Source organism: Magallana gigas, chromosome 3, assembly GCF_963853765.1.
Source record: "Magallana gigas chromosome 3, xbMagGiga1.1, whole genome shotgun sequence".
NCBI classification, from domain to species: domain Eukaryota; kingdom Metazoa; phylum Mollusca; class Bivalvia; order Ostreida; family Ostreidae; genus Magallana; species Magallana gigas.
In genome coordinates, this window is record NC_088855.1 from 28,085,002 (window position 1) to 28,112,553 (window position 27,552).

A 27,552-nucleotide genomic window follows, 5' to 3' on the forward strand; every position below is an offset into this window, starting at 1 on the left:
ACCAATTCATTTATGTCTTTAGTAAATTATTTCAAGACCTTCACATAATGAATTTGTCAATATTCGTAATTTGCAAAATGAAGTCATTGTGAATGAACGTAGAGGTACAGTATGTTTGAACTATGTGTTGATGACCTGTGTCTGTGGGTAATTGTAGCATGTCCCCAGGATCTGGCCTCGCCCTTCCTGACCCTCCCCCTACACGCCCGCTGTCACATCCCCCACTACTGCTCGGGCTTCAGCTGCTGTGTACATGATGAACACATTCTCCACCACCACTTCACGGTGGGGATCAGGCTGGACGACTGTAACCACCTCGTCACCATCCAGCTGGAAAAGATCTTCATTGAAATCCCCCTCATCAACTATACATTTGGTATAATGCCTTCTTGATTGACATTTTGATTGCCAGGATTACAATTGTGTATTTTCAATCTGATTTATGGTTTGGTGTATAACTGTGTTGTATTTGTGTTACAGGTGTTTCTGAGAAGAGATGGATTATGAGTGTCCTGAGATTTGAGTATGTAGTCCGATAGATATTTATAAACTTTTTGTGTCAATCATCTTTCATCATCACTCTGTTGTTGTATGGTATAAACATTACTAAACAACTTTAAATTTCATTTGAGATGTAGTTCTGTTGATTAATTTTTTTGTCTTGATGCTTCTTGTAACAGGTTTACCATAGATGATGTACCATTAGAGAACAGCTACAAGATAACAGCTTCAGTCCGCGTTTGTTATGAACAAGCCTCGTGTGCTGTCAACACCATCAACTTGTTGTCTGATTTCAAGGTGCCTAAAACTACATGTGAATGGGGATCTGGTTTATTGACAGGTAGGTTTTTTTTTAAATTAAAAATTCTATAGTCATTTTTAAAATGTTGTTAAATTAAGTCGAAAATGATTGGTAACACTTTTCAATGTTTACAAAGAATATCACTGATTCAAGCAAAGCCACTTTTGGTCAAGTAATGGGGAGAATTTTCTAATAATGAAAGTTTTGTTTGCTTTGCCAGACTTCTCCCTACAGTCATGGTTGAGCAGTAGGGGACTGGCCCAGGGAGAGAACCTGTCCCCTTCAGATGCCAGACAGCTGGAGACTACGGCAGGGCTGGCCGCCTACCTAAAGGACAGTGACCAGTGTAACAGGACTCAAGCAGTGTACCAGTCCAGTGACAACAGTGGATGGAACAATGGTAGGTGAATTACAACGTTACCTCTCTGTATGTTTGATGCCATTGATGTTGTGTCATATCCTCCATTTTAAATTCATATTTTATATGCCACATTTATCTTCCAAACAAATCCAGATTTATGGATATATACTTATGATCTATTGCGATAGATTTTCTTATGTAACAGCATTTTCTTGGATTTGCTAATTGATCTATTTTGAATTTTGATACGTTTAACATTTCTCTATCCTCAGAGTGTCCCTTAGCCTCCACCCCTGCTCCTGTGTCCCCTTCCATCTCCTGTAGAATCCTGCCCAACTGTACCAGCATTGATTGTTGTGTGGAGGTGGGCTTCCTGGCGAACCGATCCATCAACATCCTGGTCTCCATGGACCCCTGTACCTCTGTGCTGAGTCTGAACATTGAGAAGCTCCAGCACAAAGTCACTCTGTACAACTATCAGTTTGGCAAACCAGACAACTTCACTCTGCAGGGAATCATCAGAATTGAGTAGGTGTCTAAGTCTTCATTTGTAGTGATTAATTTCATTGAAACTTGAAAATGCAGTGAGAGTGTTTATATATCCCTTACTTTAATGTGATGCATACAAAATCTGGACTTTAAGTGTTACTATACATTTGCATGTTGTCTTCTCATTTCCTTTTATCCACTGGACATGATAATGCTTCTGTTTTCCTTTTTCAGCTTTGTTATTGAGAATTTTCCATTACTGAGAACATTTGTCCTGAGCTTGAACTTGACTCTGGGTTTTGAATCCACCAATCCTGATGACTATGTGTACAAGGAAGTGATTCTGAAGAATGCAGTGCTTCCCAAGCAAGAATGTGATCATGCCATGGAGTACAACAATCCTGGTGGGTAGCTCTAGCAATTAGCTGTTAAGCAATTAAAAGGCCCTGGCATTGTTTTAGGCTTTTTTTTTAAATTACATAACTGAGATTTGTTTCAGTTGAAGGTTATATCATTAAAATGAATGATAAAAGTTTGAAGTTTGTGCACTGGGTGAATTGTTTTCACATTTTTAACCTATTAACAGAATATGGATAAAATGACATGACTCTTCTTTTGGTTTCTTTTCTCAGGCTTCAGTCTTGGAACTTGGCTGTCCACAAAGGGTTATATAGAGCCACTGACATGGGACCAGACATACTCACTGATGAGGGAGCTGGGGATGGACCAGTTTATAGAACTAAAGTGTGACAGAAATGGAACTTTCTACCAACCTGAGACTCTTCCTGGCTGGAAGATTGAACCAGGTACCATCTTTCAACATCCTGTCAGTTTGTTAGTCCTTCATTTTGTAAGAAAAACATTTTCCTGCAATATATTCCTCCATCTTTCTCTCTCCCAGAATGCTTAGTGGAGCCAGTGGAACTCTGGGAAAATGACACTAACTGTTACTTAGACAATAACTGCACTATGGTCAGCTGCTGTTTGGATGATGAGGTGACAGGTAAATCATATCAAGTGTCTGTGGAGATCCTGACCTGTGACAATAAGCTGTTGGTCACCCTGGAGAGGAGGACCCTCACCCTACCTCTACATCAGTATGCCAATGGAGCCACCCACAGCATCAGGCTGTTTGGAGTTTTCATTCTGGAGTAAGTTCTCTCTCTCTCTCTCTCTCTCTCTCTCTCTCTCCTATAGTTAGTTATTATTTATTTTAAAAAGTGTTTTGTATCTCTGTAATAGTAATGTACATATTGCAACAAAGTGTTTTTCTTCTCTTTAAGATTCAACATTGATGATCTGATGTCATTGAACCAGTATGCAATATACATGAAGCTGAAACTCTGCTATACACAAGGAACTGCTTGTCAGAAAATTATTAAATTTTTAGACAATGCTAGATTTCCCAAAGTGAACTGCTCTTCAGATCAGTATGCAATAAATGGTAAGAATTTATATGAATTTATTTACACAATTGGATATACACATCAAGAAATGGTTTGTCATAGTTCAAATTAATACATTCATCAGAAGGAAAATGAACACCATGGGGCTGACTTGTGTCTAATTTTGCATTTACAATTTTGCATATCAGTGAATGCTAGAAAAAAGTTTCCATATGCCAGTAAACTTTTTTTCCCCAAAGTTGATGTCAAAACTTAATGCATTTTCATTCTTACAATTCTGTGATACAAATTTAGATATATGTCTATCTTAGGCTTTTCACTGTCTGGTTGGCTGAATGACAGGCAGTTCCCCACTGGGTCAGTGCTGGAGCCCTGGGTTGTAGAACACCTCAAACAGGACCTCAAGCTGTCGGCCCTGCTGCTGAACCCAGCCTGTATCAAAACCTCTGACCTTGGGGACAACTGGAATAGTTCATGTAAGGCAGTTTATACTTTCATATTCTGAACACAAATATCTGTTATTTTAATGCCAAGTTTATTAACCAAGTACATGCTTATCTTTGAATTGCAATTTGTTGAAAAAAAGGTTAACATCATTGATTTCTTGCAAATGTGCCTTGTTAAGAAAGTGGTTGTATGCATTATAGTGTGTCCTGAGACCTTTTCACTGACCACCCTGCCACCGCACACCTCTTGCACACTTAGTCCTTATTGCTCGGGGGTCACTTGCTGCACAGACATTGCACTGCTGGGAATGACCTTTCAGACAGAGGTCAAGTTAGATCGATGTCAAGGAAAATTACGTCTGGCTATTGAGAACCACAAGACGTCTACTGCACTTCATCAGCTCCAGTTTTCCTCCTGGCAAATGTTTACACTCAGAAATGTGTTTAGATTAAAGTGAGTTTGAGTCATCCATTTTTTAGTTGACTGATTCATGTCAGTATTATAAATTTTGAATAATTTTTTTAAAAAGAGAAGAGAAGAGGAGAGAGATGAATGATAATTTTATATTTCAATATTCAAATTGATTTTCAACAATTCAGGTACAAGATTGACCATCTAACAGCAGAAGATAAATACAGATTCAATCTGAACGTCAGTGTGTGTCTGGAGTCTTCAGGGGCATGTAACTTAGACTTCCCAGTGATGACAGATGTGGACATACCCATCATTGACTGTGACTTTGAAAATGTGTCCTATGCAGTTCAAGGTCAGAAGAACCAAAAATTGTTTCATTATACCATATTTAAATCATAACAGTATCTTACTGTAATGTTGTGAAAGAAAAAAATGCTAGCACAAATGTACACACGATTATAGTAATAATATTTTTGCAGCATATTACCCTGTTAAACCAAAAAATAAAAAGGTAAGCACATGTATATCTTATTATTTCGTAGATTTTAATTTCACTGATTTCCTGCTCACTCGAGGACTCCCATCCTCCACTACAGACCTGTCATCCAAGTTGTCAATGCAGCTTCTGGAACATCTGGAAGTTGAGCCTTTCTTCAATGAGACAGCCTGTGACAGGTCTTCTTTTACTGGTGCCCTGCCATCAGGATTCGTGAAAGGTTGGTGCTGATACTGTGGTTGATCAAGATTGTTTTAATTCTGTCAACAATTTACAATTACATGTACATTGTTTTATGGGTATTCGTTTATATTTGTTTGCATTTGGACACTGGGATATAAGCTTAAGAAGTGTGGACATGTAATTTTTTGTAAATGATGAAAATTGATTGATATGGTTTACAAGCAATGTCATGTGTATTACAGATGCTGGCTGCACAGAAAACATTTCTCCCTATCTACAGACCCTTTCCGACACAAACTGTCGTATTGGGCCCTCCTGCCAGGATTTCCTCTGTTGTTCACTGATTGCTACCATTGGCCGGACTCTGAGATATGATCTGAGTGTTGATGCTTGCTCCCACACCCTGAAGATCAGCATTGAAGACTTCCACTATCAGAGATCACTGGTCAACTTCCCATTTGGCATCACCCAGATGTTCACATTAAGCCAAATCTTTGTATTAGAGTAAGCAAAAAGGTCTTGTGTTTGTTGCATTTACTTAGGAATTTTGATGAAATATAGGGTGATAGTCAGTAATAGTTGATGAAATGCTTTGTTGTGAGATCCGACTGAGCTCTATGCTTCTCTGTGTCAGATACAAAGTGACCGACCTGATGGGGGAGAGGCAGTACCTGATTGACCTGACCTTCAAGGCTTGCTTTGATGCCATGGAGCCCTGTCAGCAGACTGTGCTCATCCTCAGAAACTACTTGGTCACCAAGCCACAGTGTGCCTGGTACACAGGATTTATAGAATCTGGTAAGCAGTAAACTAGATTTATTAAAATGGTTTGTTTTGCAAGTGACAGTATTAGTGACTAAATCATAAGCAACCGGTAATGATGATGATTCTGATTTTCGGTTTTAAGTTAAAACGTTCAAACACATAGTAACATGTGAAAAATGTCTTCACATTGCTTTAAATTTTCCTCAGGGTTTTCCTACACAAGCTGGCAAAGTTCTCGAGGACTGACTGGGACATCTGTACTACAGAACAATGATGTGGCCAACCTCCTCAGTAGTCTGGGAGTCTCTAAGTACATCAAGTCCTCCTCCTGTGATGGAACAGCAGGGGAATATGAAAACTCTCACCAGGGCTGGAGATCTTGTAAGTTCCAGTTAACATTGGCTTTTATTGGAATTTCTTCTCAAATCTTCATCATTTGTATAGCCTATACATTGCTAGTGTTGGCTGCAAGTTGAAACTTTAATTTTCACCGAACTACTACCCTGTTATTATGATATTTCAGTGTGTCCTAATGAAGCTGGAATCCAGAGACCATGGTTTAACAGCAGTGTAGCTACTTGTATTTTATCTGGGACCTGTACAGGGGTGAAGTGTTGTATAAGTGTACCCAGATTGAGCTTGTCTATAGAGGCCTATGTAGAGATCAACCCCTGTAACAAAACCCTGCAGGTCGGGATAGAAAACCTCAGGTTCAACCGCAGTCTGTATGGCTACAAGTTTGGGGAACACGAACAGTTTGATCTGTATGGATTTGTGGTCATTGAGTAAGTCTCCTTTGTCCAGAAACAAAGATTTTTTATGCTTGTTTGTTTGCTTTTATGCTTTTACATGCTGCGTTTAAGATTCGTGTAAGTACATGTACATCATTCTGTACTTTATGATTTTGATTATTAAACTTATTTTGTGTCTGTAATCATTTAGTTCTTCAAAGTTAGAAAAAAAATAACTGATAGTCTCAATTGGAATACAGAATGTATATTGGCACATTAAATCAGATGCATGAAATGACCTGATTAATTTGTTCATAGTTTTGTGATCACTGACCTGCCGTTTGGAGGAGTAGATGGCCAGTACCTGGTGAACATGAACATGAGTGTGTGCTGGGAGTCTGGCCAGCCCTGTGACACTGTGATCACTGTGTTCAAGGACTCACTGCTGCCCAAAGAAAACTGTAACAGGAGGAGGGACTTCCTAGACTCAGGTTTGTTAGAGGCAATCTGTCAATCATGATGCCAAAAAAGAGGCAAAGTAGAGGGTTAGAATTAAAGTAATGTTTTTAGATAATGATATTCAAATATTTGGAAAGTTTTCATAATAACTGATGTACTGTATACAGCACATTTTGCCCTCATTGTCAGTGGGCATATTTAAGACTCGGCAAATTCCAATTTCTCAAATTACCTCTCTTTAAACAAACTATATCTGGGCAAATTCAAGACAGGCTGAAACCATTTGCAAGTGAAGAAGGGGGGAGAATAACCCTGTATACAGTATTCAGTGGCTTAACAGTTTTAATATATGGTACAATGAAAGATAATGTACAGGATGCTCAAAATGCTCAAAACTCAAATGAAGATGTGTTTATGATATAAGATACCTTTAAATATGCAGGGTTCTCACTGGCTGCCTGGAAATCTGAGCATGGTATCACCACCGCTGGACCACTAGACACACACCAGGTGAAGCTCCTGCTACAAGACCTGGGCGTGGCTTCTCACGTGAAAGACCCCTCAGACAGGTGTGACTGGACGTCCCCCATGTACACTGGAGCCAATGCAGAGGGGTGGAGTGATGGTATGCCTGACACAAAAATGATAATATCAGAAGATGTTTTTCACTTAAAGAGTTCATACTTTGCTTAGGGTGCAACTCAAAACTAAAGGGTTGACTCTCCAAGGCAGACTTAACAAATTTGTCACAAATTTTAAAATATAAAAAATGAGACTTGAGAAATTTTTAGCTCACCGAGACGAAGTCAGGGGGAGCTTATGCTATACCCTCGGCGTTGGCGTCGGCGTCCGGACCTGGTTAAAGTTTTTGTTGCAGGTCCTGTATCTAAGCTATTACTTGTCCTATCTTCACCAAACTTGCATGGATGATGCATCTGGACCTACTTATGGACTTGAAAGACTTGGATGCTGAATCTGAGTCCTAAATTTCAGATGCTGGAGGAGGTTAAGGTTGTTTGACCAGGTTAAAGTTTTTGTTGCAGGTGCCCTTTGATAGCAATATCTAAGTTACTGCAGGTCCGTACTTCACCAAACTTGCATGGATGTTGTGTCTTATGATACTGATGCACCTGACAGGCTTGAGTGCTGAATCTGAGCTTTAGGTTTCAGATGCTGGAGGAGGTTAAGGTTTTTGGAGCAGGTTAAAGTTTTTGTTGCAGGTGCCCTTTGATAGCAATATGTAAGTTACTGCTGGTCCGTACTTCACCAAACTTGCATGCATGGTGTGTCTTATAATACTGATGCACCAGGCAGGCTTGGGTGTTGAATCTGAGCTATAGGTTACAGATGCTGAAGGAGGTTAAGGTTTTTAGAGCTGGTTAAAGTTTTTGCTGCACGTGCCCTCTGATGATTATATCTTAGTTACTACTTGTCCTAACTTCACCAGACTTCCATGGATGGTGCGTCTTATGATACTGATGCACCAGACAGGCTTGAATGCTGAATCCGAGCCATAGGTTTCGGATGCTGGAGGAGGTTAAGGTTTTTGGAGCTGGTAAAAGTTTTTGAAACAGGTGCCCTCTGATGATTATATCTTAGTTATTTCTTGTCCTAACTTCACCAGACTTCCATGGATGGTGCGTCTTTTGATACTGATGCACCTGACAGGCTTGAATGCTGAGTCTGAGCCATAGGTTTCAGATGCTGGATATGGTTAAGTTTTTTGGAACAGGTCACATGTTTAATAGATAATAGTATTATTTCAAACGTGCATAGTTGATTAAACTATAATATGAATGAATCACAGAGGAAGCTTCAGTTGCAGAGCTTGATCTCCATCATCAAGGATGCTAAAAAATATATCTTAGTTATTACAGGTCCTAACTTCACCAAACTTGAATGGGTGGTGTGTCTTATGATACAGATGCGCCTGACAGGCATGGATGTTGAATCTGAGCCATAGGTTGTGGATGCTGGAGCAGGTTAAGGTTTTAATTGCTAGTGCACTCTGATGATGAAATCTTAGTTATTACTGGTCTGAACTTCACCAAACTTGCGTGGATATGCGTCTTATGTATACTGATGCACCTGACAGGCTTGAATGCTGAATCTGAGCCATAGGTTTCGGATGCTGGATGAGGTTTACTTTTTTTTTTAACAGGTCACATGTTTTATAGATGATAGCTTGCACAGTTGATTTAACTATATTATAAATGAAACGCAGAGGTTGCTTCAGATGCAGAGCCTGATTTCCATTATCAAGGATGCTAAAGAAATCTCCTACCTCACTCAAACCTGCTCGATAGATAGATGTGTTTGTTAATAAATGATATAACATGATTCCTATGATATAGTATTGTTTGGTATGAAACAATATTGTTTAATATAATATCATATGTAATATTATAAAAAATTATATGATACGATATGATATTATATCAGTTTTTTTGATATTTTATGTTATGATATTGTATCATGATATCGTTATGTATAGTATTGTATATTATGATACAATATTGTATTATATTATGTTGTATTATTAATTTATTATTTTATCACATGATACTATCACATAAGATATTGCAAAATATAATATTGTATCCTATGATACAATATTGTATATTCTATAATATTGTGTCATACGATATTGTATAATATGATATTAGTTTCTGTAATATAGAATTATATCACATGAAATTGTATATTATGATACTGTAATATTTAATAATATCGTATCATACGATATTGTATAATATTATATTGGTTAATAATATGATATATATCACATCACATGAAATTGTATTGTATGATATTGAAATATAATACTATATTGTTTTATATATTATGATATTGTATTATGTGATCAAATACAATAACGTATAACACAATACAATGTCATATCATACGTTACAATATCATATCTCATCATTGTTTATTATTGTATTTCATTGTATTATATGATATATGTTGTAAATATGATAGGATGCAATATTTAATTTTATATTATTGTATTGATTAACATATGAACATATGATTATCATACAATTTTTTAACAGATGATATATGATATTGTGTCAAAACAGAATCCATGAATATCCAAGATCATAAAGTATGATTTTCATTTAATATGATAAAGGTGGTCTCATAAAGGTGAAGTCTCATAAGAGTGATGTCTCGTCTCGGTGAGCTTTGTAATCTGTGATTACCTATGTTTTGTTTTGTTAAGGGTGCAACAAAACAACGGAGGGGTTGTCTCCCCTGGGCTCCAAGACTCGCTGCTCGATCTCGCCCTCCTGTACAGACGTTCATTGTTGCCTGCAGTCAGACACCCTACAGGAGATGTTTGATGCCTACATCTATCTGGACAGCTGTAACAGTAAAGTGACAGTAGGGATAGAGAAGTTCCAGTGGAATGACACACTAGTTGACTACCAGTTCGGAACTTCTATGCATGTTTCTCTATTTGGACTTGTCAATCTGGAGTAAGTTGGAATTTGAATTGAGCCTGCATCTGGATTGCATTTCTTATGTTTTGATAATGTGTCCAGAAAAAAAAAGTGTTTCTGTGTTATTTGAATATATTTTTCTTGTCTATACTCGAAATAGTGTCCAGTACTTTCATTTCAAAGAATCATATTTTTCTATCCCCATTTCATTTATTTTATCTCAGTAAGAGCAGCTCAGTGGTAATGTTTGTCATTGTGTTACAGCTATATCATCACAGACTTGGTGAGTGAAAATGTGTACGGAGTCCGATTCAATCTGAGCATTTGTCTAAACGCCAGTGGACCTTGTGAAGTCCATGTGGAAGTGTTTGATGAGCACAGACTCAACAAACCCAGCTGTAACTGGACCAGGGGATTTGCCATTGAAGGTATGATGATAAAATTCACTAAAAAATAAAATATGATATAACTTAGCATTTACAGCTAAGAATAACGTAGGGCACATTCAGCAGGTATAAAAGTACAAAATTGATGTTCCTTATAGATTTCTCCTTGGAGTCCTGGCTGTTGTCTAAGGGTTACACTGACTCCATTGATCTGCCCAATTATGTTGTGTCTGAGCTTCTCCATGACCTTGACATTGCTCCATTCCTGAATGATATCAGTTGCAATAGGCGATCAGTTCCTTTCTATCCAAATACTGATGGATGGAACAAAGGTGAGATTATTAATATCTAAAAGTTAGAATAATTATCTGAGGCTGAATTTCTTTTTTAAAATGCATTTGAAATAGAATTATGCCTTGAACATTCCATACTATTGGTTTGAAACTTTATATTAGATCTGTCAATATTTTGCTGTTTTCAGCATGTGATGAGTATGTGGCCCTGAGCCCAATTGCAGGCTCCAACACAACCTGCCATCTGTTTGACTTCTGTACGGGAGTGCGGTGTTGTTCGGAGGTTGGCATGATCAGACGGTCCCTGCACACATTCCTCATCATCGACCACTGTAACTACAAGCTGGCGGTGGGAATCGAGAAACTGGTGGTCAACACCAGCCTCCATTCCTATGTGTATGGCACCACCCGCACCGTAATGCTGAACGGAGTCATCAGGCTGCAGTAAGTGTCAGGGGTTCTCCTTACTTTAAGATTAATACAGAGGCCAATGTCAGTTTAGGGTCAGGGCTCTCAGTAATTTGGTGACATGATACTGTGTCTTTTCAACACATGCTGTAAATCAGTGGTGGTTCTTAATGATTTAATAAGATAAATGAATTTGATGATTTATTTTTTTTTTTGCTCAGATACTCAATAAATGACTTCCCCAATGAGAACAAGTTCCAAGTCAATGTGAGTCTGAAGATCTGCTTTGAGAGCAGTAAGCCGTGTCTGCTGGAGATTCCCGTCTTCTCCAATACCAAGCTCCCAAAGAAGGTGTGTGACTGGACTACAGACTTCCTGGATCCAGGTAGGTCAAAGTGACTCAAATAGATGATCCTGTATCTCAAGAAGATTTTTTAATGATGGCCTTTCAGCCCCAGAATTTATCCTCTCCTCCTTAAAGATATATATCATTAACTGATAGTTCATAAGATTTAAAAAAAAAAACAAGGTTAGAAATCTGTTCAGAAAGAATGGCTACTCATAAGCTGTGTTTTTATTTTAACCTTATTGCTGAAATATCTTTTGATTTACAGCGTTCTCATTTACTGCATGGAAAATGGAGAGAATGATTACAGGAACTGGTTTGTCAGAGAACTTCCTTGCTGAGCTGATGGATGACCTTGGATTGTCCTCATTCCTCCTGAGCAAGGACAACAAATGTAGCAGTGCTAAATCTCCATTCACCCCAGCAGTGAATGGTTGGAACTATGGTTAGGAAGTTATTTCTTACAATAATTACTTGCTATTTACCGTAAACTTTGTATTTGATGCGCTTTTTCAAATAAAAAGAAACACTGCAGGTTATTGGGTTTTTTTTTGCAGGATGTCCCTTGCCTTTGAAGTCTGCCCTGCCCTCCCTGTCCGCTCAGCCCATCACCTGTCATGTGGACTCCTCCTGTGGTGGTCTCCATTGCTGTATCAATGTGGCTTCACTCAGCACCACCTTCACCACCAAACTGGAAGTGGACCCCTGTAACTACAAGATGACCGTGGGTATTGAGAAGCTCGTCTTCTCCAAAGATCTGTTTGATTATGAGTGGGGACAGCAAGAGGAAATCTGGATGTTTGGGGTCGTCAGAATGAGGTCAGTTGGACACTAGATTTATGATGATTCTGATGTGCATGACATGTATAATTAATAATTTTATGCTATGTAACTATAACTTGCAGTTGAATATGGTAAGAGAGATGAAGCATTCATTTTAATATGGTGTATCTGTGTTGTAGGTTCACACTGTATGATCTATACATAGAGGGGTATTTCCTGATTGATGTGGTTGTAGAGGTCTGTCTTGAGGCCAGTGATGTGGACAATTGTGATATATCCATTGTAGTGCTGAAGAACTACTACCTCCCAAAACAGAACTGTAGTGGAGATCCTGGCTTTGCTACACCAGGTTCATATAGTTTTTAAATTTGTTCAGTAGTTTTATCTTTCAGTACGATTGTTACTTGATTTCCAAGCCAAAATTCTACAGGAAAAAAAAATGCTTTAGGGATGCTGAAGTATTTTTTGCACATGAGAAGGTTGCAGAGTTTTATAATAGTGATATAGCAAAAATCACTATTTTCTTAAATTTCAAATTGTTATTAGTAAAACCATAGAAATATTGAAGTGATGGAAAGTCCCAATCATTTATTTAATTCACTAATCCTTGGATATCTTGTCCTCTTTAAAGTAACAAGGTTTGACTACATTACCATTTATGATAATGCTATCAAATTTTAAATGTTTCTGCATTACAATTGACCAGGCTTCAACATCTCGAGCTGGCTGTCCACCCAGGGAATGCCATACACCGAGCCACTGGACAGTCACATAGTGGACAACCTGATGTCTGACCTGTCCATGGCACAGTACCTGCTGGAGCCATCGTGTTCCTGGAGCAGTGCCCAGTACAGTGATGCAGCTGCCATGTGGACCAATTGTATGAATCCTGTCATTGTTATACTTAAATAAGTTTTTCTCTTTTCTTCAAGCTTTCAAAAAGATTATAAAATGGAAGCTGTAAAGTTAACTTTTATATATCAATTGAAAATAAAAACAAGTGCATATTCCATGATGTTTATTCTCCAGAAGTTAATTTTTCTGAAACTTTGAAAGCTTTTGTATCTTGATATCTGTTAAGTATATAATTTTATGATATTTCTGCTATCTGCAGACTGCCCGCCCAGTGTACAGGCCTCTCTGTCCAGCGTGTCTGACAGGGCCCTGTGTATTGTGTCCCCCTCCTGTACTAACATCACCTGCTGTGTACAAGTCCCTCTCCTGAACAGAACGTTTGAGGTTCAACTGGCTCTGGACAGCTCTTATAATGAACTGAGGACACATGTGGACAAGATATCCAGGAGACAGTCACTGATTGGCTACAGTTTTGGGACACAGGAGGTTCTCAGTATTCAAGGGGTCTATAAGCTTCTGTAAGTACAATATTACCTTTTACATGTAACTATATGGAAATTCTCTTGTGTATTCAAATTTGGCTTTTTTATGTGCACTTCATGATCATAGAAAATGAAACTGACTATCTGTATATGATTTGAATTATTCTGTGTCTTTTGAACAGCAATACCGTAAAGATTCATGGGAGATTTTTGACTTGTTGTCATCCTTTAATGATAGGTACAAAGTGAATGACTTGATGGACGGTAACCTGTTTGATGTCACCATGACAGCGGAGGCATGTTTTGTGGACGGAGCACCATGTGATTACAGTGTCCCCATTCTGACTAATTCACTCATCCCCAAAGTAGAGAGAATGTGGAACAGAACATATACATTCATAGGTAGATCATCTTGTCAATGAGATAATGTTCAAATTAATGAATTAATTGATATCAAACTCTCTTTGAAATTGAAGATAAGCCATTTGACTTTGATGAATTAAATGTAACTGTTATTAAAATACTACCATAGGAAGAAAACTACATGTATTATTTTTTTAGGATTCAGAAATGGAGATACTTTAGAAATTTCTGATATTCTGTGGTACTTTTATGTATTGTGTTACATGTATGATTGACTGGTTGTGTTTGGTTCAGATTTTTCACTGTCTCAGTGGTTGAGGGAGAAGTCGGTAGCAGCAGGCTCTGTTCTCCAGCCCTACCATGTCAGTGAGCTGTTTGAAAAACTCTCTGTCATTGCCTACAAGAGAACGCCATCCTGTACCAGAAGTGGATCTGGGTATGCCACCCCTGACTCCCAGGGCTGGGTTAATGGTGAGTAGCAAGACTCTTAAGTATATTGCTAGTTAGCTGCCACCAAAATGATGTAAGCATCAATTATCAGTGACTGTAACAAAGTGACACAATGCATTGAATTGATTTCTGATCATCTAGATTGTGCAGAAGTACCCGACATGTTGACCTTAACCTCCTACCCTTTGACCTGTAACCTTGACAACACCTGTAACAAGGTCTCCTGTTGTGTGGATTCTGTCTTCACAAACTCCACATTTGAAGTGGTCTTTGACTTGAACCAATGCACAAGGATGCTTACTCTGGAGATTGAAAATCTGAAAGTGCTGATTCCATACTCAGAAATACAGTGGGGTAGGTACAAGAAGATTTGAAGAGTTTGATTGTGTAAAAAGACAATTTTCTTAAGTGAAAAATGTAGAAACTGTGCAGCAGATTCTCCAGAGAAACAGAGAAATTTTTATTATACTTTGTAGAGAGGCCATCACAGTTCTACCTGAATAGTGTGGTCAGACTTGAGTAAGTATTGTCATCTTAATGGTATTTATTCCATTGCGCACTTTAGTGTGTTATTCCTTGCTTGCTGAAACTGGTCTATATCGATATTGTTTCAGTTTTCTGTTGTGTATATGATTTAGCTCATTGTATAAATCATTCTTTGTTTCAGCTACATTGTGTACGACTTGTATGCAGAAAACTTCTATTTAGTGGATTTAAAATTATTTGTGTGTTGGGAGACATATGAACCTTGTGAATTCATTGCACAGCTGTTTAAGAACAAAATGTTACCAAAACAACATTGTCCTGGAAACATGACTTTTGAACATTCAGGCAAGAACATTATTTTGTCGCAAATATCCAAGAGAAACTTAAAGTTTGTAATTCCCACAATTGTTTTTCTCTTATTTTGTTTCAACCCAATTTTGAAAACTGACAGTGGTATAAATGAATATATTTTTTTTATCAGGTTTCTCACTGAATAATTATGCCTCCAGTAACGGCCTTGACCCAAATAATATCCAAGGCAATGACCTGGCTTACCTGTATGATTACCTGGGGATTTCTAGTTACCTGAACACCCCCACCTGTAACAGGAGTGAGGGCAAGTACACACCCAGCACCAATGGATGGACAAGCAGTATGTGCATTTTTTCTAAGTACTTTATGTGTACTTTGTATGAATTCTAATTCTTTGTTGTATAATTTTAATAAAAACACTATGGACTGTACATTTTCATTCTTTTCCTGTAGAGTGTCCTGTAGACATATCCTCCATCTTGCCAACTTTGCCTTCAAATATGAACTGTCATGTGACCTCTTCATGCACTAAAATAGAGTGCTGTTTGGATGTTGCCAAGTTTGACTTAAGACCTGTGAACTTTTACATCTTCGTGGATAACTGTGACTGGATGATCAGTTATGGAATAGACAACTTTGTTGCAAAACCAGTTGTGCTGCTTGACTTCACTTTTGATGAGTGGCATGAATTTTGGATGAAAGGAGTTTTCAGAATAAGGTTTGTTAAGTCAGGGGTTATTTTTGAAGGTTTACTACATGGTACTTTGGAAGTACAGAGACAATGATTAGAAATTCCTCTTTTTGTAGATTCATGGTCACAGATTTACCTGGAGCATTTGATTTCCGGGTGACCCTGACTTTCAGCATTTGTCTGGAGGATGGTTCAACTTGTGAACAAGAAGTGGTCCTTTTGAACAATGCTCTGTTACCACGACAGTCATGTGACTTTAACATTGGAACCCCAATAACAAGTAAATATATAAGTTTATTTATATTCAAACATATGATATGGATTGATACAATATTTTAACTGAACTGCATTTAAGATATATAATTATGATTATTCTTTTTTCATTTTGACTTAAAATGGCAATATTCCTAGCTTTGATATTAGTAGATCATGTATTTTCAATATGAATGATTTCTGAATAGATTTCACCTTCACGGACTGGACGCAACAGAAAGGCTACACAGAGATGGAAGAGTTCAGTATCGCCAAGCTTGAAGAGGAGCTCGGACTGTATGGCTATCTACACAATGCTACATCCATGTGTAACAGAACAGCTGGAATGTTTGCTGGCTCTACAGATGGGTGGAAAAATGGTAAGAGAAGGAGATTTATTAAAAAATACATACTGCAGTCTTTCATCAGATATTTATTACCAAGTTTATGAAGATCATTTTGTAAGTTGCAAACAAACACTTTGAAATGTATATTCATTAAAAACCCATAGAATTGTAAATGTGTAGTCAAGGAACTTAAGTCTTTGACTTCTGTTGGCTGTCTGATTTCAGACTGCCCAATTGCAATCTTTGGAACCCTGCCGTACATTGATGGTCCAATCACCTGTAACCTAGGCTCTACCTGTACGTCTCTCACCTGTTGTGTCCACACAGAGCCACTATCTAGACACCTGAACCTGGAGTTGAGTCTGAACCACTGTCTGGACAGACTGACCATCATGGTGGACAAGTACTCACACCTGATAAAGATCAGCCAGTATCAACACTGGGGTACGACTCTTTATTGTGTACACTGTAAATTTACAGTATTGTCATCTTCTCCTTTTAGGTGAAGAAATCATTTGTCATAAATTATGTCTTCTTTATAGGTACCACTCAAGTTTTGGATATCAGCAGTGTTGTTAAACTAAGGTAAGAATCTTATTTTTTGGGGGACATCATATTCAAATTTTGTTTACTGAGAAATCATAAATATCTTTTAAGAGATTAATTTTCTTTCATTTTAAGTGGATAGGGTGTATTTTCAAATATTTATATCGAGACACCATGAAAAGTTTGTCACATTAACTTATGTGTTAAACATTTCTGAATTCCCAACTGTAGATGAACCTTGAAATCATCATATACACTAGTTACCTGGCCTTAAACATGTATCATATATTGACATTATTTTATTCTTTTTATAATAAGCAATTAATTTACCTACTAACAATTTTATGACAATTTTTAAAAAATATTTAAGCTTTAAGCTTGAGAACCATGAGAGTGAGAACACGTACCTGATCAGTTCCTCCATCACTACCTGCTGGGAGGGCGCCTCCAGCTGCCAGAGTTACCCCCTCTTTGATAACGTTAGACTACCCAAGTACACGGGACTTCCTGAGTGTGACTGGAAGAAAGATTTCATTGAGTCAGGTAATAACCACAGTGACTGCCTTCATAGTGGATATAATGGATTTTCATGTCACAATTTTGTTAAGATTTTTATTTGAACATTTTAATTCTGCACTAGTATGAAGATAATGACCTCTGTAAACTTAAAATTGTGAATGATCTTTTAGGGTTTTCAACAAGCAGTTGGCTGTCCACCAATGGCTATACTGACAGTACACCTTTGGCGGCTGTCACAAGACAAGATCTGTTGAAGTATCTGCAGGTGGCATACTACAAGGAGCCAGATTGTGATGGAACAGGTGCTCCCTACACTCCAGCTAATGCAGACAGATGGAATACAAGTAAGGCATTTGCAAGTGTTCTAATCACTTAATAATAGATTTTTTCAAAAACAAGAAATGAGGAAGAAATGAATGCATAAAAATTTAATTTTTTCTCTCAACATTTTAAAATTTACCTAAAACCCTGCAATCATGATTTTATATATAACAGTATCTATTTGAAAGTTTACATTGAATTGTGAACTCAGAATTAAAACCACTGTTTCTGAGCAACTTTGTTGACATTTCTACATCTTATTTTCTGTGCTATACAGCATGCTCCAGTAGCACAGATCTGAGTCCACTCCCCAGTACCATGTCCTGCCACCTCCCCGACACCTGTACAGGGCTGGACTGTTGTGTGTCCAGCTCAAAGCTTGGCAGGACATTCCAGGCAACACTGGACATTGACCCCTGCACATACAGGATCATTGCAGGCATTGATAGCTGGAAGTTTAGAGAGACTCACAGAAATCTATCCACTGGTAATCATAAAACATACCATTTTTAAGTGACTGGCTTACACCAAATTGATTTCAATCTGAGAGTTTATTTTTGACTGACAAGATTTTTAATATGTACTTTTCAGGTTTGGCAAAGAGTATATGGTTATTGGGTGTCGTAAGAATGGAGTAAGTATCAAATTGATTTGGATGATAATTAGCTTAGAAATAAAGAGATATTGGGAAATATTTAATTTGTTTATCTTTGTTTTACAGTTTTGATGTGGAGACCTTGTGGAGTGACCAGAAGTACATTGCCAACCTGAAGATAAGCATTTGTCTGGAGAGTGGAGGGTCGTGTGAGATCAGCAATCAGACAGTGTTCAGTAACAGTCTACTGGCCTTCAGACAGTGTAGCTGGGCTCAGGAGCTGCCCACTGGTAAGACATAGCCTTATATAGCATATTTAACAAGTGTATTATGGTAGACTCATTGTATTCTGTTTAATAAAATCTGAATAATTTTGAAGACGGTTTTGGCAAGTTTGGTCTGTCTTAAGAGTTTGAAGCAAACTTGTTTTGAAAGGAGCTTTTTTAAAGTCGGATATCTTTAACTCGGGGCATGTTTTCCGCTATTTAGAATACCCTTTCATTAGATGTGTAAATGAAAAGTTTTGCCAAATCTTTTATAAAATTCATGATTATTTTCCTGACTTCTATATAAAACTTAAATACTCTTAGTTAACCTGAATGATTTCTTTTACAGGATTTTCTCTGAGCTCTTGGAAGTCCAGTCACAACTTCTCTGCTAGTGACCCCCTGCCAGAATATGCCATTGCTAAGGTGATGGATCTGTTGGACCTATGGCGGTACCGTAAATCGACCACTTGTCAGAGACCTCAGCCTCCCTACTCCCCAACCTACATAGGATTTGTCCAGGGTATGGAGCAACTATTCTCTCTGTATAATCTTAAATCTTTGTGTAGAGATGGAGAAAAAAAATTGTGATCTGCAAAAAAATTAACTTTTCTAGCTCAATATAAATCTTGTAAATTTGACATAATTGTAAATCTGCATAATCTTTTAAGCCCTGTGAAACAATCCTCATTTACTGTTCTGCCAGTGATCAGAGTGTAAGACATGCTTTTGTTACTTTAGAGCCCCCCTGTAATGTGGCGGGCCTGCCTTACAACCTGCAGAAGAAGACGTACTGTGTGGTACAGTCCAGCTGTACTTCCATCTCCTGCTGCTCAGACGACCCTGACATGGAGATGACCTTCACCTGGTACATTGACATTGACGTCTGTAGCCACGTCCTTAAGATCAGCATAGAGGAGTACACTGCCCAGTTCTCACTGCTCAACTTTCCATTCAGTAAGGTTTCAATTTATGTTAAAAGTGTGGTAGACATTGAAATCAGTAATTATATTGACCAAGAACCATTTTGTTATGCCATATTATTTTTTTTATAGGAAAACCACAAAGTTTTGTTCTTTCTGGGGTTTACAGAATCAAGTATGTGAAAATAATTAATTATTGTGGATTAGGCTAGTCTACCATAAAATCTGTTGTTATTTTAGCAATTTGTCTCATGGTTGCTGTTTGTATGTTTTGCTAGTTACATCATTTACGACCTGACTGGGGTGGAAGAATACATGATGAGTGCCAATGTCTCTGTGTGCTATGAACCGGACAGTTGTGTCTTCACAGACATTGTCTTGGTAGATGTTCGGTTCCCCAAACCTAACTGTAACTACAAGTCCTCAGATTACAACATGCCAGGTATATGTAATTCAGTATGGAGAACAGTTACTGTAATGGTTTTATCTTTTATTGGTAAAATTCTTTTGTTTTTAGGATGCCACTGTGTTAATTGGACTTTGGTCAAATTTTTTTCAGGATTTTCATTGACGTCGTGGTCTCTTGACCAATCTCTCTCTGGAGGAACTCTGCCCACATATGCTGCCAGAAAGTTGATGAAAGATTTAGGAATATCCATGTACATGAATGAAACCACCTGTAGTTCTGGAACAGGGGTATATACAGGTCTTGTTGATGGGTGGAACAAAGGTCAGTTCTTAGAACATTTCATAGATAATTAATTAACAAATGTACAGAGTGTGTTATGAAAATGAAGTGAAAATTCTTATATAATGAATGAATGAATGAATGAAGACTATGATATACATATCATTTGAAACCAAGTTAAATTTTCTACCTTTTTTTCAGCCATTTATTTTTTAACATGGAAATTTTGTATAGTTTCTTTAAAAATATCTAATAAATCTAACTTTACAGAGTGTGTTACATCAGTAACTACTGACCCCCTACCCTCTGGCATTGTGTGCCACATTCCGTCATCCTGCACCACCATACAGTGCTGTGTGGATGCCACCACTCCACTTGGGCAGTCCTTCACCACTGTCCTAGATCTAGATCCCTGCACCCACCAACTCACATTGGGAATCGAGAATTTTGAACACAAAGTTTCTCTCTTGGATTTTAAGTTTGGTATGCACATTTGACATAATTATATATTATGTTATCTATATCCCTTTAAACAAAATGCTTGGTGTTGCACACTGCAACCACAATAAGCCATTGAATATTGACTTTTTTGGAAAGCAAATTTCTAACATATTTTCCCCATCCTTTTTTCAGATGAAATACATGACTTTTACATGAAGAATGTTGTCAGAATGATGTATGTATTTTCCTGGTATTTAGAGTAAATGAAACCTGAAACTTGTGCTATTCTTCAACACTTAATTTGTAAAACATTTGAAAATTGTTTAAGTCAGATATAATTCATATATTTTTTATAACAGGTACTTGGTCTATGACTTGGACAGTGATGGAATGTACATAGTGGACTTGAACATCAGTCTGTGCTTTGAGTCAGCGAGCCCCTGTGCCCTGGATGTTGAAGTCTTTAAACAAACTGTTCTTAAGAAGAGAGAATGTCCAAAATACACAGGGTTTCTACAATCAGGTAAATGCCAAAGAGAAATACTTGACAGCAATTCAAAATATGGATGACATAGAGCAAGCCATTGTAAATGGAATATAATTCTGATGCTACCAATTTGAAAGTTAACATGTGGTTTCCTTTCAGGCTTTTCTCTGACCGTATGGAAGCAGGAGAATGAAGTGAATGGCACCACCTTGACCACTGCAGAGATTGTGGTTCTCCAGGAAGACCTGGGCTTGTCTCGGTATTTCCTGGACTCTGCATGCTCTAGATCGACCGCACTGTACAACCCTCATATTGACTACTGGAGAAATGGTAACTATAGAGCCAAACTGATCTGTGTTCTTTGTTACAGATTTTCACTCAATTGTTGAATGGTTTTAAAGAGATAATTGGGAGATTGTTGAAGATTTTGATGTGCTTTCATTGAAATTTCTTAGCAACTCTTTTGAAAGGGTTGGTGGACTAGGGGTGTAGATTATTTTTTTTAAATGATCAAAATAAATGTAATACATGTGTTTCAGATTGTGGATCTTCAGCCACAGGACTAAGTCAGTTTGTAGTCTCGGACAACATCAACTGTCAGCTGTCCTCTAACTGTACGACCTTGACCTGCTGCATGGAGGACACAGTGACAAGGTCACACATACACGTCCAAGCCTCCATGGATCCATGTCAATTCAATCTGAGGCTGAAAATAGAAAAGTTGACCAGGGACATTTCTCTGTTGAATTACACTTGGGGTTTGTTTGATTTCTTCATCTTGATTAATGCATAGTTAGAAAGCATTCATAGAAAAAGTCTACTTTCAATTTTTACATCTTTTATCACAGGAGAGCTTGAAAAAGTAGACCTGTATGGAGTGTATGTGATAAGGTAAAAATCTTATTTGAATTTTGTTGTAAAGGGCAAATTTCAAGTTTATTCTAATTTATACTAGTATTGATATTCAGTAATGGTGTGTATAAATATGAATTATAATTTTGTAGTATATAAGCTGTACAAGTTATTGATCTTTCTTACATAGCTTTACCCTGGACAACCTGTACAACTCCAGACAGTACCTGCTGAGTCTGAACATCAGTCAGTGCTACGAAGCTGACTGTGCTGTCAACCACATGGTCCTCACCAACTCGCTGCTGTCCAAGCCAGTCTGTGATTGGTCCATGGACTATCTCATCACAAGTAAAAAATAGCTTATTAAGTTTACAAAGCCATAATTATACCTAAAAAATTAAACCTATGAAATTCACTGTGCAATAAAACCATTTCACTTTAAAAAATAAAAAATATAGGTTAGTATCTTCAGTGGTAGGTATTGTAAATTGTGCTTAACTATATGAAACTTTTCATATGAATTCATGGGATTTATCCTAGATTTTTCCCTGGCCCAGTGGAGGATGGAGAAGTCCCTCCCAGCAGTTGGAGACATTCCCAATAACTACCTGCTGCGTCTGATAGATGAGACAGGAATCGCGGGCTACCTCAAGGAACCAAGCTGTAACATGTCTGATGGAGCGTATGCTGGAGCTGTTAATGGCTGGACCAATGGTAAGTCAGCAGTGTCAGGCCAGCAGGATGAGCAACATGGGGTTTCATGCCATTGTTTAGTTTATTTTACCTTACATAAAGATGTTTAATGGTGATTAGTTTAAAAAGCTTAATTTCTAGCCTGAGAGTGTTAAACTTTATTGGTTTCATATGCCAATGAGAGATATTGATATAAGTTGTAAAACTTGTTTATCAATCAATGTAAAATAATTAAAGTTTATAGTTTTAATGGTTTCAGAGGGAGAACAATTCATGGTGGTTTACTCTGGAATAATTTAGTATTTTTCCTATGAAAAGAGAGAATAGAATTTAATTGAAAGTAAATGTAGTGATAAATGATGTTCATCTAGATTAAAGTTATAATTTCCTTGTAAAGTTCATATAAGTTTAAAACCAGGGTGTTGGTTTAATGAAACAGTATTGATATATTGATTGCATTTATTTAGATATCATTTTGGACATTTCTAGATTGTTCAAAGAGTGTGAGCTTGTTGACCTTGACCTCTGACCTGAGCTGTAACCTTCTGGCCTCCTGTACGGGAGCCCAGTGCTGTGCCACTTCTCTCACACTACAGAGAACCTTTGAGGTGTACATCAACATTGACTCGTGCACCACCAGTCTCAGCATACAGATAGAGCAGCTCTTCTATAATCACACTCTGGTCGACTTCCAGTGGGGTAAGATAGTTTGAGACTTTTTTGACAGAAATTGTCTGTTGAATTTTGAAAGTTTGATGCATAATTATGATTTATGAATCAAATGAATTTTGAATTTTAGGTGTGGAACAACATTTATGGCTGTTTGGAATATACAGAGTAGAGTGAGTATTCCATAACACGTCTACTCCACTATATCAAATTTTTATATAGTACTTTATATGTACTTAAGCCAATTTTGTACTAATTATTATTGATAAACCTTTACAGTTACACCTTGGATGACCTTCTGAAGGAGAGCTCCTATCTAATTACCCTGACTATCCGGTCCTGTTTTGAGAGTTCAGACCCACAGTGTGACTCCTCCGAGTCCTACACAGTGTTCAACAGATCAATCCTACCCAAAACAGACTGTGTCTGGAAGGCCAACTTCAAACATACAGGTAAGATCTCAATTGTCAGTGATTTGATTACCTTAACATAGTGCCAAAGGACTATGTGCGGTATGGTCAAATATCTGCCCAAGATTTCAACCAATTTTTAAATGGTATCGTATAAAAATAAAATCTTCACAAATCATTGTATAGAAGATGCTTATAACTTTAATCTTGATTTTTGTCATCATTGCTCAATCGCTGTTTAACTATGACGTCACTTAAATGACCTAATTCCCGCAAATTTGCAAAAAATGAAAATATTCTCATTTTTGCTCCATATATTGCAATCTGAAGTATAGAGCGCAGGTCTGCTCAAGTGCGATTTTAACATATGTTTTTCATCAGATAGTTATACATATTATACTGAAAAATGGTACTTGAGCATGCCTGCGCTCGATGTTTCCAAAACGAAAAACCATCGGAAAACACCAATATTTTGCTACAAAACATCAATTTATCAAAAACAATGCAAACTTCATGACGTCATTTCTACATTATGACGTCATTGTGGTGATAACCTTTTACACCTTAAAGTTTATTTCCAATATGATTTTAACTATCTTGCGCCTTATCTTTAAAGCTCTTTCTAAAACTTTGATTTTGGTGGCAAAAAATGCATAAAACCGCACATAGTCCTTTGTGTAAGGTAGATGAAATATTGTTGATACACACTGTAGTTTTTTCATATTCAAGATTCTAAGAATAATCTGAAAGTTCATAAATCTATAGCATTTTGATATGAGTGAAATGCTTTAAAATTATGCATCAACAGTGAAAATCAGTCAGAAGATAATAAATTATTTTACGATCAACCTTCCACAAAGCCCCTTGTTTTAACTTTCAGGATTTTCCCTGTCTACCTGGCTGTCCTCTAATGGACTGACTGACCAATCACAACTGCCGCAGCACCAGCACCTGATTGCCCAGCTGTTGGACGAACTGTCTGTGGCCCAGTACCTACAGACCCCACCCTGTGACCCCACCAAGGGAGTGTACACTGGGGCAGTGGAGGGGTGGACTTCATGTGAGCCATTACAAGCTAAAGTGTCAATGTTATTTATAGCCTATCTCTTAATGTGATAAAGCATTTACCGTAGAGAGCATATCATTCTCATTTTCCAGTTTTATACCGCTTGAAGAATATTTTTAATGTGTGGTTGGCATGCACAGAAGAAATGCATTCATTCCAAAGAACAATGAAAAATGCATCTATTTCATAGTGAAACTGTTGTAAAAACCAAATATAAGAAGATATTTGTTTTGCCTATAGTGTGCAGCAGGACTGTGAACACTGGCAATGTCTCGGGCAGTGTGTGTCACCTGACGTCAGAGTGTACGTTCTCCGAGTGTTGTACAGAGGTCAGCTTCCTCCAGCGGTCCTTCCACACCTTCCTCCACATCGACCCCTGTAACTTTGTGATGGTGGTGGGCATCGAAACCTACAGCAGGAACATCTCACTGGCTGGCTATCACTGGGGTTTGTAATCACGATCTGTTGGCATCCAGAATGTTCAATTTTCAATCGGAACTTTCTTCAATTTATTTACCAATTCAAAAGGGCCATCAATGGTCAACTGCCTGCAGATCGAACATCAATGTTTACACTCACATAATGCCATATACATTTTAAAAACTGTACACACATGGGCAACTGTACATTTAGAGTTTCATATTCTTTATGCAGGTATGCAGGAGCATTTCTGGCTTGCAGGAATTATAAGAATAGAGTAAGTAACATAACCACAGTGTAGAAGATGATTCCAACTGATATCTTATTTTGTGAAAGACTTGAATGATGCGTGGGTATTTATTTGATTTATTGTACTTAGCTATACTGTGGATGACATGTATGGAGAGAGGCTGTACCTGGTCAACATGAACTTGAGTTTCTGTTTTGAGTCTTCTGCGGCATGTTACAAAACCATTGACGTGTTCAGTGACACACTCCTCCCTAAAACCTCATGCAGCTGGAATTCACAACAAGGTCCAATATATTACATTGTCATCCATAAGAAATTAAAATAAAGACAAAATGTGGTTTTATTACAAGTTAGATCTAAAACAATTTTTTGTTATCATTTATATTGGTGACATGGTTTTGCAGGTTTCTCCCTGAGTGACTGGAGATCCAGTAATGGTGTCCCAGCAGGTGCTTCAATGACTGGGTGGCCGGAGTTACTGTTGTTTGAGGAGCTGGACATTGCCCAGTATGTGTACAGCACACAGTGTGCGAGGGGAACAGGACTGTACACAAGCTCTAGTGTCTCAGGGGTCGACATTGGCTTCAACACAGATGCTGCTTCATACTCACAAAGTAAGATAAATTTAAAACCTTAGAAACAAAGATATTGTAGGAGACAGTGTAAACTATACATTGTTTTGCATTTCAAAAGCTAGCTGTGTTGTATTTATCTTAATCTTTTCTTCCAGTATGTCAGCTGTCTGTTGACTTTGCTGGTCACCACATGAGCACCACCACGGCTGACAAGGTGACCTGTTACCTGCCGTCCCTGTGTACCGCCGTGGACTGCTGTGTGGAGGTGGAGCCCCTCTCTCGCTCCTTTAACGTCTACCTCCACATTGACCCCTGTAACTACCTGCTGAGGGTGGGCATAGACAACTTCTACTTCAACCAGTCACTCGACAGATACACATTTGGTAAAGCTTTCCTTTTAACATTGCACTTCTAAAAAATGTTTTGACATTTGTTCAAACATCATTTTAACATATTAATATTTGTCTGAAACAGGAGACGAAGAAGTATTTTCAATGGCAGGAATCTTGCAAATGAGGTAAGACCATGATGCTCCATAAGGATTTAGATAGGAAGAATTATATAACCAAAATTACAGCCCTCTGATATGTAACTTCTGAACCTTTCATTTCTACAGGTACACAATTAACAACTTGGTGGATGAGAGAATGTACCTGGTGGATCTGAAGCTAAGTGTTTGTACAGAGAGTGGCTGTGAAGCTAACTACACCATCCTCAAAGACATGCTCCTCCCAAAACAACCTTGTTCCTGGAACTCGGGATACATTGACACAAGTAAATAACAAATGCAGAAAACTATATCCAAAGTGTAGTGCCTCGCTAGCCAAGGGTTGACTAAGACTTTTAGCCTCTCTTTTATTGACAAGCTCTGAACAGTGGTGATTTGAACATATTTTTTGTATATATATAAGATAATTATACAAATGGTTAGGACACAAGTTTTGACAACTTACGAGGTCTATACCAACAGTGGTGTGTAATATAGGTATATTTGAATGGTTTAAATTTCTACTGTTATTCCTGTTTACTGTGCTGTCGCTCATAGTTTTAATTTTGTTTTGCAGGTTTCAATGCCTCTGACTGGATGACCTTCAATGGGTACAGCAGTCCTCTGTCAGACTCACAGACAGCAGAACTCATAAAGGCGATTGGTGGGGGTCCTTACATGCTGAAAGACCAATGTAGCCCTACATCAGGAAGGTTCAAAAACTCAAAAGATGGATGGGTCAAAGGTAAACTACATGCAATTGTAGATGGCATAGAATTTCTTTTTGTGCAGACTCCTTTATAATCATCAGGTTACTACATGTATCATTATGTTGGGAAGAATGTATGGCAATGAAAAGATGCATTTTTGTATTGTAAAAGTTTTAAGGGA

The 27,552-nt window shown here is 37.8% G+C and overlaps 1 protein-coding gene across 2 annotated transcripts in view; it reads left to right on the forward strand.

The window, feature by feature from the left end:
- Positions 1-27,552, forward strand: part of LOC105328182 (uncharacterized) — an 82,072-nt gene that overhangs the window by 6,239 nt on the left and 48,281 nt on the right. The window contains exons 19-60 of one of the 2 annotated variants that reach the window (XM_066079120.1): positions 158-376; positions 481-523; positions 681-841; positions 1,023-1,202; positions 1,436-1,691; positions 1,887-2,056; positions 2,285-2,458; positions 2,554-2,803; positions 2,936-3,096; positions 3,370-3,534; positions 3,706-3,958; positions 4,105-4,271; positions 4,462-4,635; positions 4,841-5,102; positions 5,233-5,396; positions 5,571-5,744; positions 5,887-6,148; positions 6,413-6,585; positions 6,996-7,178; positions 9,780-10,035; positions 10,264-10,427; positions 10,544-10,717; positions 20,582-20,794; positions 20,945-20,987; positions 21,112-21,275; positions 21,399-21,569; positions 21,779-21,997; positions 22,088-22,130; positions 22,282-22,439; positions 22,632-22,805; positions 23,274-23,483; positions 23,584-23,626; positions 23,733-23,905; positions 24,744-24,923; positions 25,170-25,376; positions 25,584-25,626; positions 25,729-25,883; positions 26,004-26,213; positions 26,330-26,557; positions 26,649-26,691; positions 26,791-26,948; positions 27,239-27,406. In XM_066079120.1, coding sequence (XP_065935192.1) covers positions 158-376; positions 481-523; positions 681-841; positions 1,023-1,202; positions 1,436-1,691; positions 1,887-2,056; positions 2,285-2,458; positions 2,554-2,803; positions 2,936-3,096; positions 3,370-3,534; positions 3,706-3,958; positions 4,105-4,271; positions 4,462-4,635; positions 4,841-5,102; positions 5,233-5,396; positions 5,571-5,744; positions 5,887-6,148; positions 6,413-6,585; positions 6,996-7,178; positions 9,780-10,035; positions 10,264-10,427; positions 10,544-10,717; positions 20,582-20,794; positions 20,945-20,987; positions 21,112-21,275; positions 21,399-21,569; positions 21,779-21,997; positions 22,088-22,130; positions 22,282-22,439; positions 22,632-22,805; positions 23,274-23,483; positions 23,584-23,626; positions 23,733-23,905; positions 24,744-24,923; positions 25,170-25,376; positions 25,584-25,626; positions 25,729-25,883; positions 26,004-26,213; positions 26,330-26,557; positions 26,649-26,691; positions 26,791-26,948; positions 27,239-27,406 — 7,188 coding nt within the window. Of the gene's footprint in view, positions 1-157; positions 377-480; positions 524-680; positions 842-1,022; positions 1,203-1,435; positions 1,692-1,886; positions 2,057-2,284; positions 2,459-2,553; positions 2,804-2,935; positions 3,097-3,369; positions 3,535-3,705; positions 3,959-4,104; positions 4,272-4,461; positions 4,636-4,840; positions 5,103-5,232; positions 5,397-5,570; positions 5,745-5,886; positions 6,149-6,412; positions 6,586-6,995; positions 7,179-9,779; positions 10,036-10,263; positions 10,428-10,543; positions 10,718-15,038; positions 15,197-15,332; positions 15,504-15,616; positions 15,882-15,970; positions 16,135-16,315; positions 16,487-16,678; positions 16,898-16,995; positions 17,039-17,369; positions 17,543-17,688; positions 17,863-18,116; positions 18,327-18,430; positions 18,474-18,560; positions 18,725-19,049; positions 19,224-19,441; positions 19,658-19,755; positions 19,799-19,901; positions 20,066-20,182; positions 20,354-20,581; positions 20,795-20,944; positions 20,988-21,111; positions 21,276-21,398; positions 21,570-21,778; positions 21,998-22,087; positions 22,131-22,281; positions 22,440-22,631; positions 22,806-23,273; positions 23,484-23,583; positions 23,627-23,732; positions 23,906-24,743; positions 24,924-25,169; positions 25,377-25,583; positions 25,627-25,728; positions 25,884-26,003; positions 26,214-26,329; positions 26,558-26,648; positions 26,692-26,790; positions 26,949-27,238; positions 27,407-27,552 lie in introns of those variants that run through there. The other variant, XM_066079121.1, reaches the window with a different exon arrangement.